The 19,312-nt window shown below is 44.3% G+C and overlaps 1 protein-coding gene across 1 annotated transcript in view; it reads right to left on the bottom strand.

Moving 5' to 3' along the window:
• Positions 1-2,685: 2,685 nt before the first annotated feature.
• The window catches only part of LOC139373700 (adhesion G protein-coupled receptor B2), a 326,533-nt gene continuing 309,906 nt past the window's right edge, over positions 2,686-19,312 (bottom strand). The window contains exons 34-35 of the mRNA XM_071114575.1: positions 6,966-7,019; positions 2,686-2,877 (exon numbers count right to left, since the gene is read on the bottom strand). Coding sequence (XP_070970676.1) covers positions 2,692-2,877; positions 6,966-7,019 — 240 coding nt within the window. The 3' untranslated portion in view covers positions 2,686-2,691. The remainder of the gene's footprint in view (positions 2,878-6,965; positions 7,020-19,312) is intronic.

Here is a 19,312-nt window from a genome sequence, read left to right as displayed (position 1 = left end):
TCTCTCACTGATTTTATATCACTCTCTTTTCTCTCATTGTATTCTGTCCTGTCAATCTCGCTTGTTCTCTTTCTCATCCCTCCTCTCTCTCTTTCTCTCATATACTAGAGACCAGTGAGACTGGTCTCCACAGCCCTAGTCTACTTGGGAGGTATTGCACATCTGCTAAGGAGTGTGTAAGGACTAACCCTGGAGATGTGCCCTCCAGGAGGTATACCTTTAAAACACCTCATCTCTCTAACCAACTCTCAGTGCTTAGTGAAGGGAGTGGCGAGTCAAGAGTATAGTGAATTAGAGGATGGGTGCTATTTACTCTTTGAAAAAAGGATTCCAAAAAGGTTATTCATCTGTCCCCACAGGATAACCCTTTTTTGGTTCCAGGTAGAACTGTTTTGGGGTCCATGTAGACCCTCTGTAGAAAGAGTTCTACATGGAACGCATAATGATTCTACCTGCAACCAAAAATGTTTTTTCAATGATCCTCCTAAGGGGACAGCCGAAGAACCCTTTACGTTTCTAGATGGCACCTTTTTTCTAAGAGTGTAGTATTAAAATAGTCAGGTGTGGGTGTTTTTTTGTGTCTGATGTTTTCAATTTGGAAAACAAAGTTAACTTTATATAGTCAACTCAAAAGGGATTTGTCTGCGTCCCAAATGGCACTCTATTACCTATTTAGTGCACTGATAGAAAGGCTGATAGAAGGACTACACTGTTACATGAAGATTTCATGATCCATGGTGGAGTGAGGAATGCGAGAGTGAGAGAAACAGTGAGACAGACTGCGAGTGAGAGAGATAAACAGAGAGAGAAGAATAGAATAGAGGGAGAAAGAGGAAGAGAGAGAGAGAGAGAGAGAGAGACAGAGAGAGAGAGAGAGAGAGAGAGAGAGAGAGAGAGAGAGAGAGAGAGAGAGAGGAATACAATGAACATGTTTGGGGATATACTTTGATTTCACACCTGTCTACATTTTCCACAAAAGCCCTGTCGGCGTTTCTGACCAAAGTGGAACATTTGGGTTGAGTTGCTATCCTAACTATCCACCTATTCCTTGTTTTGCTTCTTTCATTCACAACCAAGACAACTACGGACAAGCTAATTAGCAAAAGCACCTTGGGTCCTTGCATATGAAACTATAGATTACTTTATTTCCCTGTTTTCTTGAGGGGCTGAGAGCAGATGCATGGCACAGTGATCGATACAGCACCTAAAGCAGTGGGAGTAAGAAGAATTGAAATACACTTATAACAAGACCTGGGATCCATATGGAGGGAAGGGAAATACTACAGCAATACTTTCAGATAGGCTACACTCTCCTGACAGAAAGACAGCTTTGGTTGGTTATGTCTGTAATTGATTCAAATGTTTCAAGACTTTGAAATACTTTTTTTACTGAACTGGAAAAAGAGCGATGGAAATGTGCGTGAATCTGGATGATACCCTTCGCTCAATTCCCACGGGTGTACCGTTGAGAACATGTTGCCTCAGAAAGCAAGCTCACGTATCACAGATAGGTAATAAATCACTCTTTAAAATTCAGCATGGAAAAGGCAGCACAAGCACGAACGGAAACTCAAAATAAAAGAGGACTTTCATATAAGAGATAGACAATGAGACAACAACAAACTCAGTTGAAGGTTGTTTTGTCACAAATTGTTTTTGTTGCTAAAAAAAAAATTCACCAAAGAGAAGGGACATCATAACTAAAATCATAACAATACAAAAAGGAGAAAACAAGACATTGAAAAAGGATGACGAGAGAAGAGTGTGAGACTTAGCAAAAGCAGAGGAGGTCACATGTCAATGATCCGTTCTTACTCCCTACTTGCCCCTCCCCAACCCCTCCAAAAAACCAGAAGAAAAAACGAGTGCTTGCGTCATCCATTAGAAGGGAAAGAAGGAGAGAAATGAAGAGAGGGAGCCTAAGGGGTTTAACAGTGTGCCAAACATCAGTGAGATTTCTTCTCTATAAAAAGAACAGAACGGTGCAGAAATATTCATTTTTTTTTCAAATCATCAAACAGGTGAAAGAGAATCCTTTTTTCCAGTGAATAAAACCAAGACATTTTTCAGAAAGTTTTGTTTGTTTTTTTGTCCATTTAAAAATTTCTCAGTTTCTCAGTCCGTCTCTTTCAAACCCCTGTTCTCTCATTTAAAGTCTGTTTGAAAATATAGAAGAGAACAGTTGTCTTTGCTTTGTCCTTGTCCACATTAGCAGTAAACAAATGATATCATCCTTTAGAGAGCAGATTTTAGGATGTGAAGAGCGGTTTGGAGGAGTGCTGTGTGTCTGTCTATGTATGTACATGTGGCTGGCTACCTGTTAGTCTACGCTTGAAACTGTATGTGGGTGTGTGTGAGTGTGAGTGTGAGTGTGAGTGTGAGTGTGAGTGTGAGTGTGTGTGTGTGTGTGAGTGTGTGTGTGTGTGTGTGTGTGTGAGTGTGTGTGTGTGTGTGTGTGTGTGAGTGTGAGTGTGTGTATGTGTGTGTGTGTGTGTGTGTGTGTGAGTGTGTGTGTGTGTGTGAGTGTGTGTGTGTGTGAGTGTGTGTGAGTGTGTGTGTGTGTGTGTGTGTGTGTGTGTGTGTGTGTGTGAGTGAGTGTGTGAGTGTGTGTGTGTGTGTGTGTGTGTGTGTGTGTGTGTGTGTGTGTGTGTGTGTGTGTGTGTGTGTGTGTGTGTGTGTTTCTCTGCCTCATCACACTTCAGTCTGGAAATCCCCCTCGGACGTGTCAGGTGTGTTGGCAGACGAGGAGTCCCAGGTGGTCTTGTTGTGCAGCTCCATCCTGTCCTTCTGCTCCCCCGGCACAATGGACAGCTCAGGGGTCATGGTCTTGAAGCTGTCCCAGGAGTGCTGGTCGTCTTGGGTCGGAGTCGACTTGTCCTGCATGGGGTCAAATGTCAAACACACACAGGAGACATGGAATGTCAGATCTTTTTTTTTTTTGCGTACGTAATTAAATACAACAAATTCTTATTTTTCATTATTATTTAACAATGGAGCAGGGTGAAGCTTCACCTGGCTAGCTGATCTAAGGTCAGTTTTGAGATTTGCACCCCTTATGGTTAAGGTTAGGATCTTATGGTAAAGCTGATCCTATGTGCCCCCAGGTTAAATCTACCCATGAGACCAGCTGTTTATAAACTCATGGGGATACTTCAGAACAATCCAATCCCAAAGCAACCCTTCAGACCTTCATATTGTGCGTTATTATGGATGTGTTTGTGTCTGTTGATTCTTCATAGAAACATTGACACATTGATTCTTTAAAGAAACATTGACACATTGATTCTTCAGAGAAACATTGACACATTGATTCTTCAGAGAAACATTGACACATTGATTCTTCAGAGAAACATTGACACATTAATTCTTCAGAGAAAAATTGACACATTAATTCTTCAGAGACATGTTGATGGTTTATCATAGCAAACCACCTCATTTGTGGTGCAAGGTATGGCAACTTCTGAATTGAAAGGCACGTTGCATAGTGGTATAAAACCAGCTCATGTAAATGAATCAACCTAGATAATAAACCTTACTAAAGAAAATGCACCTGACTACACCACATAAATGCTAACATCTCACAAACTGAATACAGATACTGTGCTAGATTAGTTCACCTTTAGCATCATGATCTCATTTTTTTTAGGTCAAGGCTACCTGCTGTCTCCCTGACCATCTCCATCTCCATCTCCCAGATGGATTCATCTGTCCTGGCTCTCACTGGACTCATCCGGCAGGCTCTATGATCGCTGCATACGTTCTGCCAATGGGCCTTTCATGTACAGTTGAAGTCGGAAGTTTACAAACACCTTAGCCAAATACATTTTAACTCAGTTTTTCAATTGCTGACATTTAATCCTAGTAAAAATTGCCTGTCTTAGGTCAGTTACAATCACCACCTTATTTTAAGAATGTGAAATGTCTGAATAATAGTAGAGATAATTTTTTATTTCAGCTTTTATTTCTTTCATCTAATCACATTCCCAGTGGGTCAGAAGTTTACATACACTCAATTAGTATTTGGTAGCATTGCCTATTAGGTGTAACTGAGTCAGGTTTGTAGGCCTCCTTGCTCGCAAACGCTTTTTCAGTTCTGCCCACAAATTTCCTATGTGATCAGGTCAGGGATTTGTGATGGCCACTCCAATACCTTGACTTTTTTGTCCTTAAGCCATTTTGCCACAACTTTGGAAGTATGCTTGGGGTCATTGTCCATTTGGAACACCCATTTGCGAACAAGCTTTAACTTCCTGACTGATGTCTTGAGGTGTTGGTTCAATATATCCACACAATTTTCACTCCTCATGATGCCATCTATTTTGTGAAGTGCATCAGCCCCTCCTGCAGCAAAGCACAACATGATGCTGCCACCCCCGTGCTTCACGTTGGGATGGTGTTCTTCGGCTTGCAAGCCTCCCCCTTTTTCCTCTAGACATTACATAATGGCTTTATGGCTGTTTTGGAGCAGTTGCTTCTTCCTTGCTTGAGAGACCTTTCAGGTCATGTCGATACAGGACTCGTTTTACTGTGGATATAGACTCTTTTGTACCTGTTTCCTTCAGCATCTTCACCATGTCCTTGCTGTTGTTCTGGGATTGATTTGCACTTTTTGCACCTATATATATATATATATTAAAACTCGTTTTTCAACCACTCCACAAATCTTCTATATCTTCTATAATCTACAATGATTCCATTTCTATGTTTGCAAAAATGGCCTAATGGGTTAACCTGGAATAACTCTCTGGAAAAGCTACTAGGTGATCAGGCCTTAGTTCAAGCCCTGCAGTGACACATCTGATTTGAATATTCAACTAATTATGGTTTAACCTCTGGGCCATAATTAGCTGAATCAGGTGTGTTGCTGCAGGGCTGAATCAAAACCCTGCACACTCAGAAAGCCAGTAGCTGTGTTGGACGAGAGTCAGAGAATCCTGGGCTGAACCATTTGGAATTGATGCTTATTACTTAATAAATCACACAGAACTCTGTAGCATAGATATTAGAGGGAAGGAAGATAACACCCTCTAGGTGATTTCCTCATCGAGTTGCTTGGATGGTTTATCCAACGACTGTTACGTTGGCTCATTCTGGATCCCACCACCACAGTGTTCAACCCATATCACAAGGGATAGTCTCGCTTCTATACCATCTCTGATGCCATATGTTGTTATTTCACTGAGGTGGCCATTTTGAAAAACACCTCCCACCTCTAAATGGATTCTCTGGCAGGCACTTCCTACTACCCCCTCTGATGAAAATGTGATGTGTGTGTATCTGGGTGCGTATTTGAGTACATTTTGACAAAATCGATGGCACTGCCACACCCTTGTGCCCTTTCTGTGTGTGTGTGTGTGTGTGTTTGGATTTTGGAGAGTGAAGAATATTGGCTAATATAAGCAGAGAGTCATGCTGTTCGTTAACATGCTCCCACTGTTCCCTATCTCTCTGTCCAGTTCCTTCTCCTCTCGCTATCTCCATTTCTCCTTCCCCATCTACCACTGTCAATAAAATACTAACTACACCTGTCTCTCTGTGTCACAGAAAACACACACACACACACACACACACACACACACACACACACACACACACACACACACACACACACACACACACACACACACACACACACACACACACACACACACACCTTGTACATGATGCAATTGAAACAACAGCCCAATATGTATGAACCTGACTCTATCATAGGAGAGACACCTTGGGGAAATGTGTTTTGATTTGATTTGATTTCCTCAGTGATCCACACAGCCTGTTGTGACTACACTGACCACCAGGAGGCGATATTAGCCTGAATATAAATCTCCCTGCGTTGTTGGCAGAAAGAATGCAAAAAGCATAATCTGGGAGGCAATTTGAATGCTAAACGCCAGCGAAGCAACATTTTGTAATGCAGAAATGTGGGTAATGCTGCTGTCAAGCATAACTTTATCCCTGGGAGGCTACGCTAACTCAGTTGTGCCTCTCTCCTCTCTCTCCATCTACCTCTCTCTCTGCCTCCCTCAGTCCACCTCTCTCTCCTCTCCCTCCATCTACCTCTCTCTCTGCCTCCCTCAGTCCACCTCTCTCTCCTCTCCTCTCCCTCCATCTACCTCTCTCTCTGCCTCCCTCCATCTACCTCTCTCTCCTCTCCTCTCTCTCCATCTACCTCTCTCTCCTCTCCTCTCTCTCCATCTACCGCTCTCTCCTCTACTCTCCCTCCATCTACCTCTCTCTATGCCTCCCCCAGTCCACCTCTCTCTCCTCTCCCTCCATCTACATCTCTCTCTGCCTCCCACAGTCCACCTCTCTCTCCTCTCTTCTCCCTCCATCTACCTCTCTCTCTGCCTCCCTCAGTCCACCTCTCTCTCCTCTCATCTCCCTCCATCTACCTCTCTCTCTGACTCCCTCAGTACACCTCTCTCTCCTCTCCTCTCCCTCCATCTACCTCTCTCTATGCCTCCCCCAGTCCACCTCTCTCTCCTCTCCTCTCCTCTCCCTCCATCTACCTCTCTCTATGCCTCCCCCAGTCCACCTCTCTCTCCTCTCCCTCCATCTACATCTCTCTCTGCCTCCCACAGTCCACCTCTCTCTCCTCTCTTCTCCCTCCATCCACCTCTCTCTCTGCCTCCCTCAGTCCACCTCTCTCTCCTCTCATCTCCCTCCATCTACTTCTCTCTCTGACTCCCTCAGTCCACCTCTCTCTCCTCTCCTCTCCCTCCATCTACCTCTCTCTCTGCCTCCCTCAGTCCACCTCTCTCTCCTCTCATCTCCCTCCATCTACCTCTCTCTCTGCCTCCCTCAGTCCACCTCTCTCTCCTCTCTCTCTGCCTCCCTCAGTCCACCTCTCTCTCCTCTCCTCTCCCTCCATCTACCTCTCTATCTGCCTCCCTCAGTCCACCTCTCGCTCCTTCCCTCTCCCCCATCCCTCTTTCCTCTGCCTGCCACTTCTCTTCTCTACTTACACTCGAAGAGTTCTTTTCACCTCCGGCAGACGAAATGCTCCATCGCTTTTCCCTCTGTTGCGATAAGATGGGAGGGGGAGAAAAAGAGGAGGAAGGAAGAGAGAGAAAGAGAGAGAGAGAGTGAGAAGAGGGGGGAATCACAGTCACTGACAGCTCTGCCCTGAAACAACAACAACACTATTGTTCTTCCATCTCCACTGGCCAGCGGTGTGTTGTTCCCTTCCAATTGACATATTCCCCCTTTTCCTCTCCTTTTCATACTCCTCCTCTCCCGTTCTCTTGTGGCACATTATATGAAAAGAGAAACACCCCCACTCACACACACTGCACAGTGAAACGTCAGACACACACTGCACGGTGAAACGCCACAGACACACACTGCACAGTGAAACGCCACAGACACAGACTGCACAGTGAAACGCCACAGACACACACTGCACAGTGAAACGCCACAGACACACACTGCACAGTGAAACGCCCCAGACACACACTGCACAGTGAAACGCCGCAGACACACACTGCACAGTGAAACGCCCCAGACACACACTGCACAGTGAAACGCCACAGACACACACTGCAGGAAACACACAAACAGTTGGAAATACGTAAAGGCTATAGCTATACTAATCTAATCATAAGAATGAAGAAGGTCAGGACAGTCCTGGTCACTGGCAATAGAGAGAGAGGAACAGAGTGGTCAAGGGGAGGAGAAGGATGAAGTTGCCCCTGGACACTGCTCTAAGGTCAGTTTTATTATTTCCTCCCTAATGGTTAAGCTTATGATTTTGGGAGGGTAAGATTATCCTAGATCTGTGCAACTTCTGCATCCCCATCCTCTCTGGCAACCCTCCATACATCCAGACCCTCAACCTGGCGACCGAGCTGGCGAAGCGGTGGAAAGCTTGGTGGTGCTGATTCTCTGTGTTTCACCTCAGACCTTCTTCTCTTCTCCCTCTTTATCACTGCCCTTCGCCCTCTCCCTCATTCTCTGTTCATTCTCTATCATTTGTCTTCTCCTCTTCCTCTTGTTCTACCATCCCTCACTCTTTCTCACGGGGTATTTTCCTGAATGCCCCTGTCCTTCCCGCTCTTAATCCATACTCACCTATCTCTCTCTCACTATCTCTCTCTTGTCCTCAGCTCTATCTCCCTATACAATCTGGTCTGTCTCTTTCTGGGATCATGCCTCTATACCCCACTGATCTAACACAAAGAAACAAGTGAGAAAGAGAGGAAAACGACGTCAGGGAAACCGACAGCATCCCCACCACCACCACCGTCATCCAAGCAGGAAGTGACACCACAGCGACATCACCCGTCAAAGTTCACAAAGAGAAGAAAATATACAAAGGAAGCGGTCAGAGACCTCACTACAAGCATTACACCAGTACATATGTTCAGGTGGAAAGAAGACAGGGGAATCAGTGCAGAAACAGAAACACAGTCCTCCACACACCACACACCACACACTACACACTACACACTACACACTACACACTACACACACTACACACTACACACTACACACTACACACTACACACTACACACCACACACCACACACCACACACTACACACTACACACTACACACTACACACTACACACCACACACCACACACTACACACTACACACCACACACCACACACTACACACTACACACTACACACCACACACTACACACTACACACTACACACTAGAGCTTTACAATCATCTATCTATTTGTCTACAGAGAAATGTACTATGGTATGGAGTGGAGAGAACACACACACACACAGCCAGACCAGCAAACATAGAGGGATGAAGGGGGGTGAGAAGAGTTGATTTTTTTGGGGGGGGGGTCTGTGTTGGGTTTTATTTTACCTTTCTTGTGTTGGCTGCCCTTGGTTCTGCTTGCTGCCTGGCTACAGTCAAACTAAGACAGAGAGACATGTGGCACCAAGCATGACGAAGCCCAACCCAGACAACATACAAACAAAAACAAACCAAAAGAGCCAATGAAATAACAACGTACCATCCAGTAACAGACAGACAGTCAGTTACAGACTCACAGGCATCAAAATAAAATGTACATGAAATAAATACACACATGTATGCATTAGAAGACATTTAAATGATTAGATACGGTAAACAGAATGACCAATGGACACCAAGCGAGGCCAAGCATGCAGAGCCCGGGCCAGAGATGAGTGGGTACCAGAGGGTCAGGTAATAATACAGGAAGTAGAATTGTTCTGGGTTCTGATGAGGCAACAGTGGGCTTTGGGTCTCTAAACCAAAAAGGGCTCAGGTGGACTCTCAAGTTACAATATCTCTCTCTCTCTCTCTCTCGCCGGTTCCCTCTGTCTCTTTCCCTCACTCTCTCTCTCTCTCGCCGGTTCCCTCTGTCTCTTTCCCCCTCTCTCTCTCTCCCTGTCTCTCTCCGTTTCGACCGTTTCCTCTCTCCATGACCTGTATCTTCCCACTCTCTCTCTTTTCAAATCTCATTACAAAGCCCACATGCCTGCAGGGATACAACGCATGAGCTTCCTTCTCCATTTTGAAACGTTAGATGAACCCTTTTAGAGATCTCTTGCCATTACCACAACCAATCATACCATCATTATTCTGTACCAAACAATCACTGAGTACAACTAACCGTTGAGTGGAATTATAAACAAGCTTGGTATTGTAGTAATAGGGGTCTTCAAAGGGACCAGTAAACGCGGAAACAAATACAATCTATTAAGGGCTACACATTTCTGTCAAATGAGAAATCAGACACAGATTGTAGTGTGCTACAGCATGGCCACTGCAGTCCTATTCAGGGTCATGTTCTAGTCCCTCTCCATAAACAGTTCCGGCAAGCGACTTGGCCCTTTTCACCTCTCCTCTTGATTGGTCCAAGGACACTAAATTAGCTGCATTAGCATAGTGCCCCTTAGTGCGCATTGAAGCTAGCGTTAGGTTTGTTCTGTCTGGGCTAACTGTCTCCTCATTAGGCCCCACTGATAGAGCCAGGAAGTGCTAGCATGCTAGGCTACGATACACCATGCCAACACTTGGATTTTATGGGCAATTTGATGAAAACAGATGATGAGTTTATACTGGGCGCAGAGGAATGGAAATAATTAAAAACAGGCTAATGAGAGGAATTAATTATTCTATTAATGCCTCAATTGCGCCACTGAAGGCTGAGTTTAAAGGGAAACAAATGAGTAAATGAGGGGAAAACTGAAAGGGAGAGAGAAAGAAGAGAAATGTCAGGCCCTAGGAACAAATAGAGGAGAGCATGAGATGGAGAGGGGAAGAGGAAGAGAGAGAGAGAGAGAAAGAGAGAGAGAGAGAGAGAGAGAGAGAGAGAGAGAGAGAGAGAGAGAGAGAGAGAGAGAGAGAGAGAGAGAGAGAGAGAGAGAGAGAGAGAGAAAGGGAGGGAGAGAGAGAGAGAGAGAGAGAGAGAGAGAGAGATAAAGCATACTTTAGAGAGGAAATTGTAGCCCAATGGCAGAACATTTATTTAAAAGACCTAATGGTTCAGGAGTGCAGTGCATTGCCCTCACTGACTCAATAACAATAAGCTGTTGTCATTAAACATTAGACATCTCAGCTTAACCTGGGTCACCCTTATTAAAGCACTGTGAATATGATTGGCACAATTTCCCTTTGCAACGGCATTACTATTCCTACACAGTCAAAAAAAAACAGATAAACTATGGAATAACAGTGTAACCAAAGCAAAAAGGAATCCAATCAAATGGTCTGTGATGTTTTCTCCTACCCCATGATATTTGTTTTGATAATCGAAGGGAATGCACACATGCCATATCAGCTGCACTGCAGAGAGTTCCGGAACCTCTGCTACAGTTACTGCATTTAAAATCACCATGGATAAGAACACAATACAGGATAACTACTTATTACTTCTTTCCTCTCCACCCCACTGAGCTCTACACAACTCCTCTGAAATAGAGAGAGAGAGAGAGAGAGAGAGAGAGAGAGAGAGAGAGAGAGAGAGAGAGAGAGAGAGAGAGAGAGAGAGAGAGAGAAAAAAACAACAAATAAGATGGAGAGGAAGTAACACAGCCCATTTGAGAGATGAAATATGCAACAGCTCAACTGTCGTACCATACGTCTGAGCATGCATACACACACACACACACACACACACACACACACACACACACACACACACACACACACACACACACACACACACACACACACACACACACACACACACACACACACACACACACACACACACACACACACAGAGTTCAGTACTTCATTACACACTGAGAGTGGATCTGTCATCACTTGGCTGGGGACTGCTTGCAAATGTCTTTGTTCACCTTTTGAACCCCGGATAACAGAGAGAGAGATGGTGGGAGGAAGAGAGTTAGGAGAGTGAAAGAAATACATATTTCAGTGGACAGCCTACCCCTCTCACCCCCTCCCTCTCTCTCTCACTCTCTCTCTCCCACCCTGCACTAGCCATGGGCCCCTGCCAGGTTCGTTGGTAGTGTCTCCATTACTGAGGATAGATTGAACATGGGGCTCCATCCATTTGCAGCCATATGGGCCCTGCCTCAGCGAGTAGCTATCCGGCTAGCATCTCCGTCATCACTTAGAAGTTAAACGCCTTTCAGATGGAACCAGCCATAGCACACAGAGCACACTAACTCACAGGGATAGCTCACACAAGATAACACACATACTGTACAGCACAATATAGTGAGAGACTGGTAGTGAGAGAAGAATGGGTCCATATGAGTGATTATTGTAGCACAGGTCAGGCTGAGATGAAGGAAGATGGGGAGGGAAAGGAAGAGAGAGAGAGAGAGAGAGATAGAGAGAGAAAGAGATGAGGAGATTGTGAGATGGGTTGTATTTGAGCAGGTAGATGTCTGGTAATGCTCGAGACCACTCACAAGCCCACCGCTGTCATCAGCCACAAGATTGGAGAAGATGGGGAAACAGAATACCAATGTGGGTGTGTGTGTGTGTGTGTGTGATTTGTCTGGTATCCACTCATCTGTTCAGTGGCTAGCATATTGGCAGACCCTACCTTTCCAAAATGGTCAATTCTCTACTGACAGCCGCATTCATTATCTCCTCACACACATTTGCTCTCTTACCGTTGACCAATGACAGGCTTTTCTTGCCCATATAGAACACATAGTGTCGGGTCTGTTTCAGTGCCTGGCTTTATCTCTGCTTGTTTATTGGCTGGAGAAAAACGTTATGGGGGATAATAAACCTGTTTGATTGTTTGATTGGTTTATTATGGATGGGTTTATCACCTTCATTTAAATCGATTTAGGTCTTATTTAGGTGGGGGCACTGAAACGGATACAACAACTGGACGTCAAAATGGCCAACGTTATCTCCCACCCTGCATTTCTAAGAGTCCAAAATCAACCACTAGCCCCCATCCATGCACTTCACCTAGAACTGAATAACAAGATGAGTGTAGGTCATAGAGTCATCTCTTGTGGACAGACTACGTACACATAAATGGTATCGTAGCTCTGTGTCCGATAACAATGATAACAAGGCGCTTTAGTTCCAGTCCTTCCGAATTTGGCACTGGTTACTTGGACATATCACAATTTCGATGGTATTAGCATTTTTAGAAATTCGGAAGTAAAGGCGCATAAACTTGTCAGTATCTTCTAATGAGAGAGGGTGGAGCTCTTCTTTCTGGTTCTGATCCTCGTCCTCTCTCTCATCTTAACACAGAACTTAATTGAGCATATGTCCAATTACCCAAGACTTCAGTTTTGGGTTTAACTGAGATTAGTCGTATAGCAATTGCTCAATCTTCCCGAATGGGCTAGGGTACGACTCCACGATCTTGTTTACACCTATCTAATCCTTCCAGATCTACACTCAGTGCATCGCTAGGCATAGATGCTCGTAGTTCATCTGAACCCACATGTGTCCCAAATGCCATCCTATCAACTATATACACTAAGTGCACTATGGGTCTTGGTCAAAGGTTGTGTACTATTATAGGGAATAGGGTGCAATTTGGGACACAGGACAACACCATTCATACGGTCCTACAACAGAAGTACAGTAGAAAGGCTCCAACCATACTGGTTGGTCAACAACACCACCACACCACTAGGGGGCAATACCTAACAAAACACAGTCACCTAAAACACAGTCATGTCACTGTGGGGAGGGCTAACACCGGGACAGGTTCTACCAAAGGGGTCATTGAAAGGTTAGAGGTTAAAGGGTTCTACTGTTTCGGTATTGTTTAGCATGCTTACGTTGACTCTCTTTGTAAACCAGGGACATTCTGCGTGCTATAGACCGCTCGGCTTGCCTCGGAGGCGGGGGAGGGGGCACCTGTGAGGGTGAACACCGGCCTCGGTGGTTAGTGAAGGGTCGGTTCGGGGTCAGTGGTTAAGGATTAGGTGTTAGGGAATAATGAGGGCATTTGGCAATATAGGGGGGATAAAGGCTGTTTAAAGGCATTGGGGTGTTATCGTGGCTAGTAGTTGAGGTAGGCTGAAAGCAAAAGGATCGTTATACTGGGGGTTTGTTAATCAATGTGTTGTAATTGTTTTTGACAAGGGATTCATTCAAAGAGGTTTAAAAAATACCTCTATTTACTTTTAGTCTTTTATTCAAACCAAATGATCCCATTATTACTTCCAAGGGGGAACATACTTGACAATTTGGTTTCCTGAGTGACTTACAGTAAGTTTAACAATTGACTGGCTTCCACCTCCCTGCCCGCGGGGAGAGGAGTAGCTCTCAACACACTCACAACACTCGACGGGGCTCTGGTTATGTACTGTACTTAACATTGTTTTTTAATATGGTTAAGGGCACTTTAGCCCTCTAGTGTACAGTATACATATTGGTTCTCTTTATGACTGGAAATTGTGATGTAATTATATGTATCCCGCTAAATGAGAATACTCATGCTGAAATATGGAGTGAGATGGGACTTCTTGGGTGAGACCAAAGTCACCAGATGTCATAGGGCTAAGACAAGCAGATAATACAGTGATTATAAGACATGTATGTCATTTCCAGAGTTGAAATTATACACTCATAAACTCCATTAATCTGTCACATAGCAGCACAAGCCCAAACACCCACACAACCACACAAACCCACATTTCACATAGACACAAACACACCTGCACTCATATACCCTGCTTTTTCACACGCACACGCACACACACACACACACACACACACACACACACACACACACACACACACACACACACACACACACACACACACACACACACACACACACACATCACCATAATTGCTGTACAGTCAGTGTCAGAGTGTCTGGGTGGGTTTACAAGTGTTGTGTTGACAGCTATGAATGCTGGAGTCATGCTGGCCTGTCAAAGGGCTGACGTTAATACCATTATCAGGGCAATTATTAACTTAAGTGCACTGTCTCCTTACTGTGTTCTAATGGATACATCCAAGTATAATATCTCCACCATGCCCTCTGTTCTTTATCTTTGTCGGGGAGGAGTGTTTTAGTTTTTACTAGACAGATGCAGTGCAATGTGTTTTCCAGGGTCAGCCATAGTAGGATGGCACCCCTGGAGGAATTGAGGGTGAGCTGCCTTCCTCAAGGGCAAATCGACAGATTTTTCACCTTCTTGGCTCAGGTATCCAAACCAGAGACCGCTTCCATTACTGGCCCAACGCTCTAACCGCCAGGCTGCCTGCCGCCCTGTGTGTATGTGTTTGTGTGTGTGTGTGTGTTTCAGCATGCTTTTCATAACCGTGTATTTAAATGTTTCTATGTGTGTTTTGTGCAGTATGAATACTACAGTGTTATTGGACATCTTTACATCTCATTATGTGTGTTACTGTGACTGTGTGTATGTGTGTTACTGTGACTGTGTGTTACTGTGACTGTGACTGTGTGTATGTGTGTTACTGTGACTGTGTGTATGTGTGTTACTGTGGCTGTGTGTTACTGTGACTGTGACTGTGTGTATGTGTGTTACTGTGACTGTGTGTATGTGTGTTACTGTGACTGTGTGTTACTGTGACTGTGACTGTGTGTATGTGTGTTAGTATGACCGTGTGTATGTGTGTTACTGTGACTGTGTGTATGTGTGTTCCTGTGACTGTGTGTATGTGTGTTACTGTGACTGTGTGTTACTGTGACTGTGACTGTGTGAATGTTAGTATGACTGTGTGTATGTGTGTTACTGTGACTGCGTGTTACTTTGACTGTGTGTGTTAGTATGACTGTGTGTGTGTTACTGTGACTGTGTGTATGTGTGTTACTGTGACTGTGAGTAGGTGTGTTACTGTGACTGTGTGTGTGTGTGTTAGTATGACTGTGAGTATGTGTGTTACTGTGACTGTGTGTTACTTTAACTGTGTGTGTTAGTATGACTGTGTGTATGTTACTGTGACTGTGTGTATGTGTGTTACTGTGACTGTGAGTATGTGTGTACATGTGACTGTGTGTGTGTGTGTGTGTGTGTGTGTGTTAGTATGAATGTGTGTGTGTTACTGTGACTGTGTGTATGTGTGTTACTGTGACTGTGAGTATGTGTGTACATGTGACTGTGTGTGTGTGTGTGTGTGTGTGTGTGTGTGTGTGTGTGTGTGTGTGTGTGTGTGTGTGTGTGTGTGTGTGTGTGTGTGTGTGTAGTATGACTGTGTGTGTGTTACTGTGACTGCGTGTTACTATGACTGTGTGTGTGTGTGTTAGTATGACTGTGTGTGTGTTACTGTGACTGTGGGTATGTGTGTTACTGTGACTGTGTGTGTGTGTGTTACTGTGACTGTGTGTATGTGTGTTAGTATGACGATATGTGTGTTACTGTGACTGTGTGTATATGTGTTACTGTAACTGTGTGTGTGTGTGTGTTACTGTGACTGTGTGTGTGTTACTGTGACTGTGTGTATGTGTGTTAGTATGACGGTATGTGTGTTACTGTGACTGTGTGTATGTGTGTTACTGTGACTGTGTGTATGTGTGTTAATGTGACTGTGTGTGTGTGTGTGTGTTACTGTAACTGTGTGTGTGTTACTGTGACTGTGTGTATGTGTGTTAGCGTGACTGTTTGTATGTGAGTTACTGTGACTGTGTGTATGTGTGTTAGTATGACTGTGTGTGTTACTGTGACTGCGTGTATGTGTGTGTGTTAGTTTGACTGTGTGTGTGTATGGGTGTGTGTTAGTTTGACTGTGTATATGTGTGTGTGTTAGTATGACTGTGTGTATGTGTGTGTGTTAGTAAGACTGTGTGTATGTGTGTGTGTTAGTAAGACTGTGTGTATGCGTGTGTGTGTTAGTAAGATTGTGTGTATGCGGGTGTGTTAGTAAGACTGTATGTATATTTGTGTGTTAGTAAGACTGTGTGTATGCGTGTGTGTGTTAGTAAGATTGTGTGTATGTGTGTGTGTTAGTAAGATTGTGTGTATGTGTGTGTGTTAGTAAGACTGTGTGTATGTGTGCTTGTGTGACTGTGTGTATGTGTGTTAGTGTGACTGTGTGTATGTGTGTGTGTGTGTGTGTGTGTGTGTGTGTGTGTGTGTGTGTGTGTGTGTGTGTGTGTGTGTGTGTTAGTAAGACTGCGTGTATGTGTGTGTGTTAGTATGACTGTGTGTATGTGTGTGTGTTAGTAAGACCGTGTGTATGTGTGTGTGTTAGTAAGACTGTATGTATGTGTGTGTGTTAGTAAGATTGTGTGTATGTGTGTGTGTGTTAGTAAGACTGTGTGTATGTGTGTGTGTGTGTTAGTATGACTGTGTGTATGTGTGTGTGTGTTAGTAAGACTGTGTGTATGTGTGTGTGTTAGTAAGACTGTGTGTATGTGTGTGTGTTAGTAAGACTGTGTGTATGTGTGTGTGTTAGTAAGACTGTGTGTATGTGTGTGTGTTAGTAAGACTGTGTGTATGTGTGTGTGTTAGTAAAATTGTGTGTATGTGTGTGTGTGCTAGTATGACTGTGTGTATGTGTGTGTGTGTTAGTAAGATTGTGTGTATGTGTGTGTGTTAGTAAGACTGTGTGAATGTGTGCTTGTGTGACTGTGTGTATGTGTGTTAGTGTGACTGTGTGTGTGTGTGTGTGTGTGTGTGTGTGTGTGTGTGTGTGTGTGTGTGTGTGTGTGTGTGTGTGTGTGTGTGTGTGTTAGTAAGACTGCGTGTATGTGTGTGTGTTAGTATGACTGTGTGTATGTGTGTGTGTTAGTAAGACCGTGTGTATGTGTGTGTGTTAGTAAGACTGTATGTATGTGTGTGTGTTAGTAAGATTGTGTGTATGTGTGTGTGTGTTAGTAAGACTGTGTGTATGTGTGTGTGTGTGTTAGTATGACTGTGTGTATGTGTGTGTGTGTTAGTAAGACTGTGTGTATGTGTGTGTGTTAGTAAGACTGTGTGTATGTGTGTGTGTTAGTAAGACTGTGTGTATGTGTGTGTGTTAGTAAGACTGTGTGTATGTGTGTGTGTTAGTAAGACTGTGTGTATGTGTGTGTGTTAGTAAAATTGTGTGTATGTGTGTGTGTGCTAGTATGACTGTGTGTATGTGTGTGTGTGTTAGTAAGATTGTGTGTATGTGTGTGTGTTAGTAAGATTGTGTGTATGTGTGTGTGTTAGTAAGACTGTGTGTATGTGTGTGTGTTAGTATGACTGTGTGTATGTGTGTGTGTGTTAGTAAGACTGTGTGTATGTGTGTGTGTTAGTAAGACTGTGTGTATGTGTGTGTGTGTTAGTAAGACTGTGTGTATGTGTGTGTTAGTAAGACTGTGTGTATGTGTGTGTGTGTTAGTAAAATTGTGTGTATGTGTGTGTGTGTTAGTATGACTGTGTGTATGCGTGTGTGTGTTAGTAAGATTGTGTGTATGTGTGTGTGTTAGTATGACTCTGTGTATGTGTGTGTGTTAGTAAGACTGTGTGTATGTGTGTGTGTTAGTAAGACTGTGTGTATGTTTGTGTGTTAATAAGACTGTGTGTATGTGTGTGTGTTAGTAAGATTGTGTGTATGTGTGTGTGTGTTAGTAAGATTGTGTGTATGTGTGTGTGTGTTAGTATGACTGTGTGTATGTATGTGTGTGTTAGTAAGACTGTGTGTATGTGTGTGTGTGTGTTAGTAAGATTGTGTGTATGTGTGTGTGTTAGTAAGACTGTGTGTATGTGTGTGTTAGTAAGACTGTGTGTATGTGTGTGTGTTAGTAAGACTGTGTATGTGTGTGTGTGTTAGTAAGACTGTGTGTATGTGTGTGTGTTAGTAAGACTGTGTGTATGTGTGTGTGTGTTAGTATGACTGTATATAAACTCAGCAAAAAAAGAAACGTCCCTTTTTCGGGACCCTGTCTTTAAAAGATAATTCATAAAAATAACTTCACAGATCTTCATTGTAAAGGGTTTAAACACTGTTTCCCATGCTTGTTCAATGAACCATAAACAATTAATGAACATGCACCTGTGGAACGGTCGTTAAGACACTAACAGCTTACAGACGGTAGGCAATTAAGGTCACAGTTATGAAAACTTAGGACACTAAAGAGGCCTTTCAACAGACTCAGAAAAACACCAAAAGAAAGATGCCCACTGTCCCTGTTCATCTGCGTGAACGTGCCTTAGGCATGCTGCAAGGAGGCATGAGGACTGCAGATGTGGCCAGGGCAATAAATTGCAATGTCTGTACTTTGAGACGCCTAAGACAGTCCTACAGGGAGACAGGACGGACAGCTGATCGTCCTCGCAGTGGCAGTCCATGTGTAACAACACCTGCACAGGATCGGTACATTGGAACATCACACCTGCGGAACTGGTACAGGATGGCGACAACAACTGCCCGAGTTACACCAGGAATGCACACTCCCTCCATCAGTGCTCAGACTGTCCGCAATAGACTGAGAGAGGCTGGACTGAGGGCTTGTAGGCCTGCTGTAAGGCAGGTTCTCACCAGACATCACCGGCAACAACGTCACCTATGGGCAGAAACCCACCGTCGCTGGACCAGACAGGACTGGCAAAAAGTGCTCTTCACTGACGAGTCATGGTTTTGTCTCACCGGGGTGATGGTCGGATTCGCATTTATTGTCGAAGGAATGAGCGTTACACCGAGGCCTGTACTCTGGAGTGGGCTAGATTTGGAGGTGGAGGGTCCGTCATGGTCTGGGGTGGTGTGTCACAGCATCATCGGACTGAGCTTGCTGTCATTGCAGGCAATCTCAACGCTGTGCGTTACAGGGAAGACATCCTCCTCCCTCATGTGGTACCCTTCCTGCAGGCTCATCCTGACATGACCCTCCAGCATGACAATGCCACCAACCATACTGCTCGTTCTGTGCGTGATTTCCTGCAAGGCAGGAATGTCAGTGTTCTGCCATGGCCAGCGAAGAGCCCG

This window comes from Oncorhynchus clarkii, chromosome 18, assembly GCF_045791955.1.
Source record: "Oncorhynchus clarkii lewisi isolate Uvic-CL-2024 chromosome 18, UVic_Ocla_1.0, whole genome shotgun sequence".
NCBI classification, from domain to species: Eukaryota; Metazoa; Chordata; class Actinopteri; order Salmoniformes; family Salmonidae; genus Oncorhynchus; species Oncorhynchus clarkii.
This window is presented reverse-complemented; position numbering and strand designations above follow the sequence as displayed.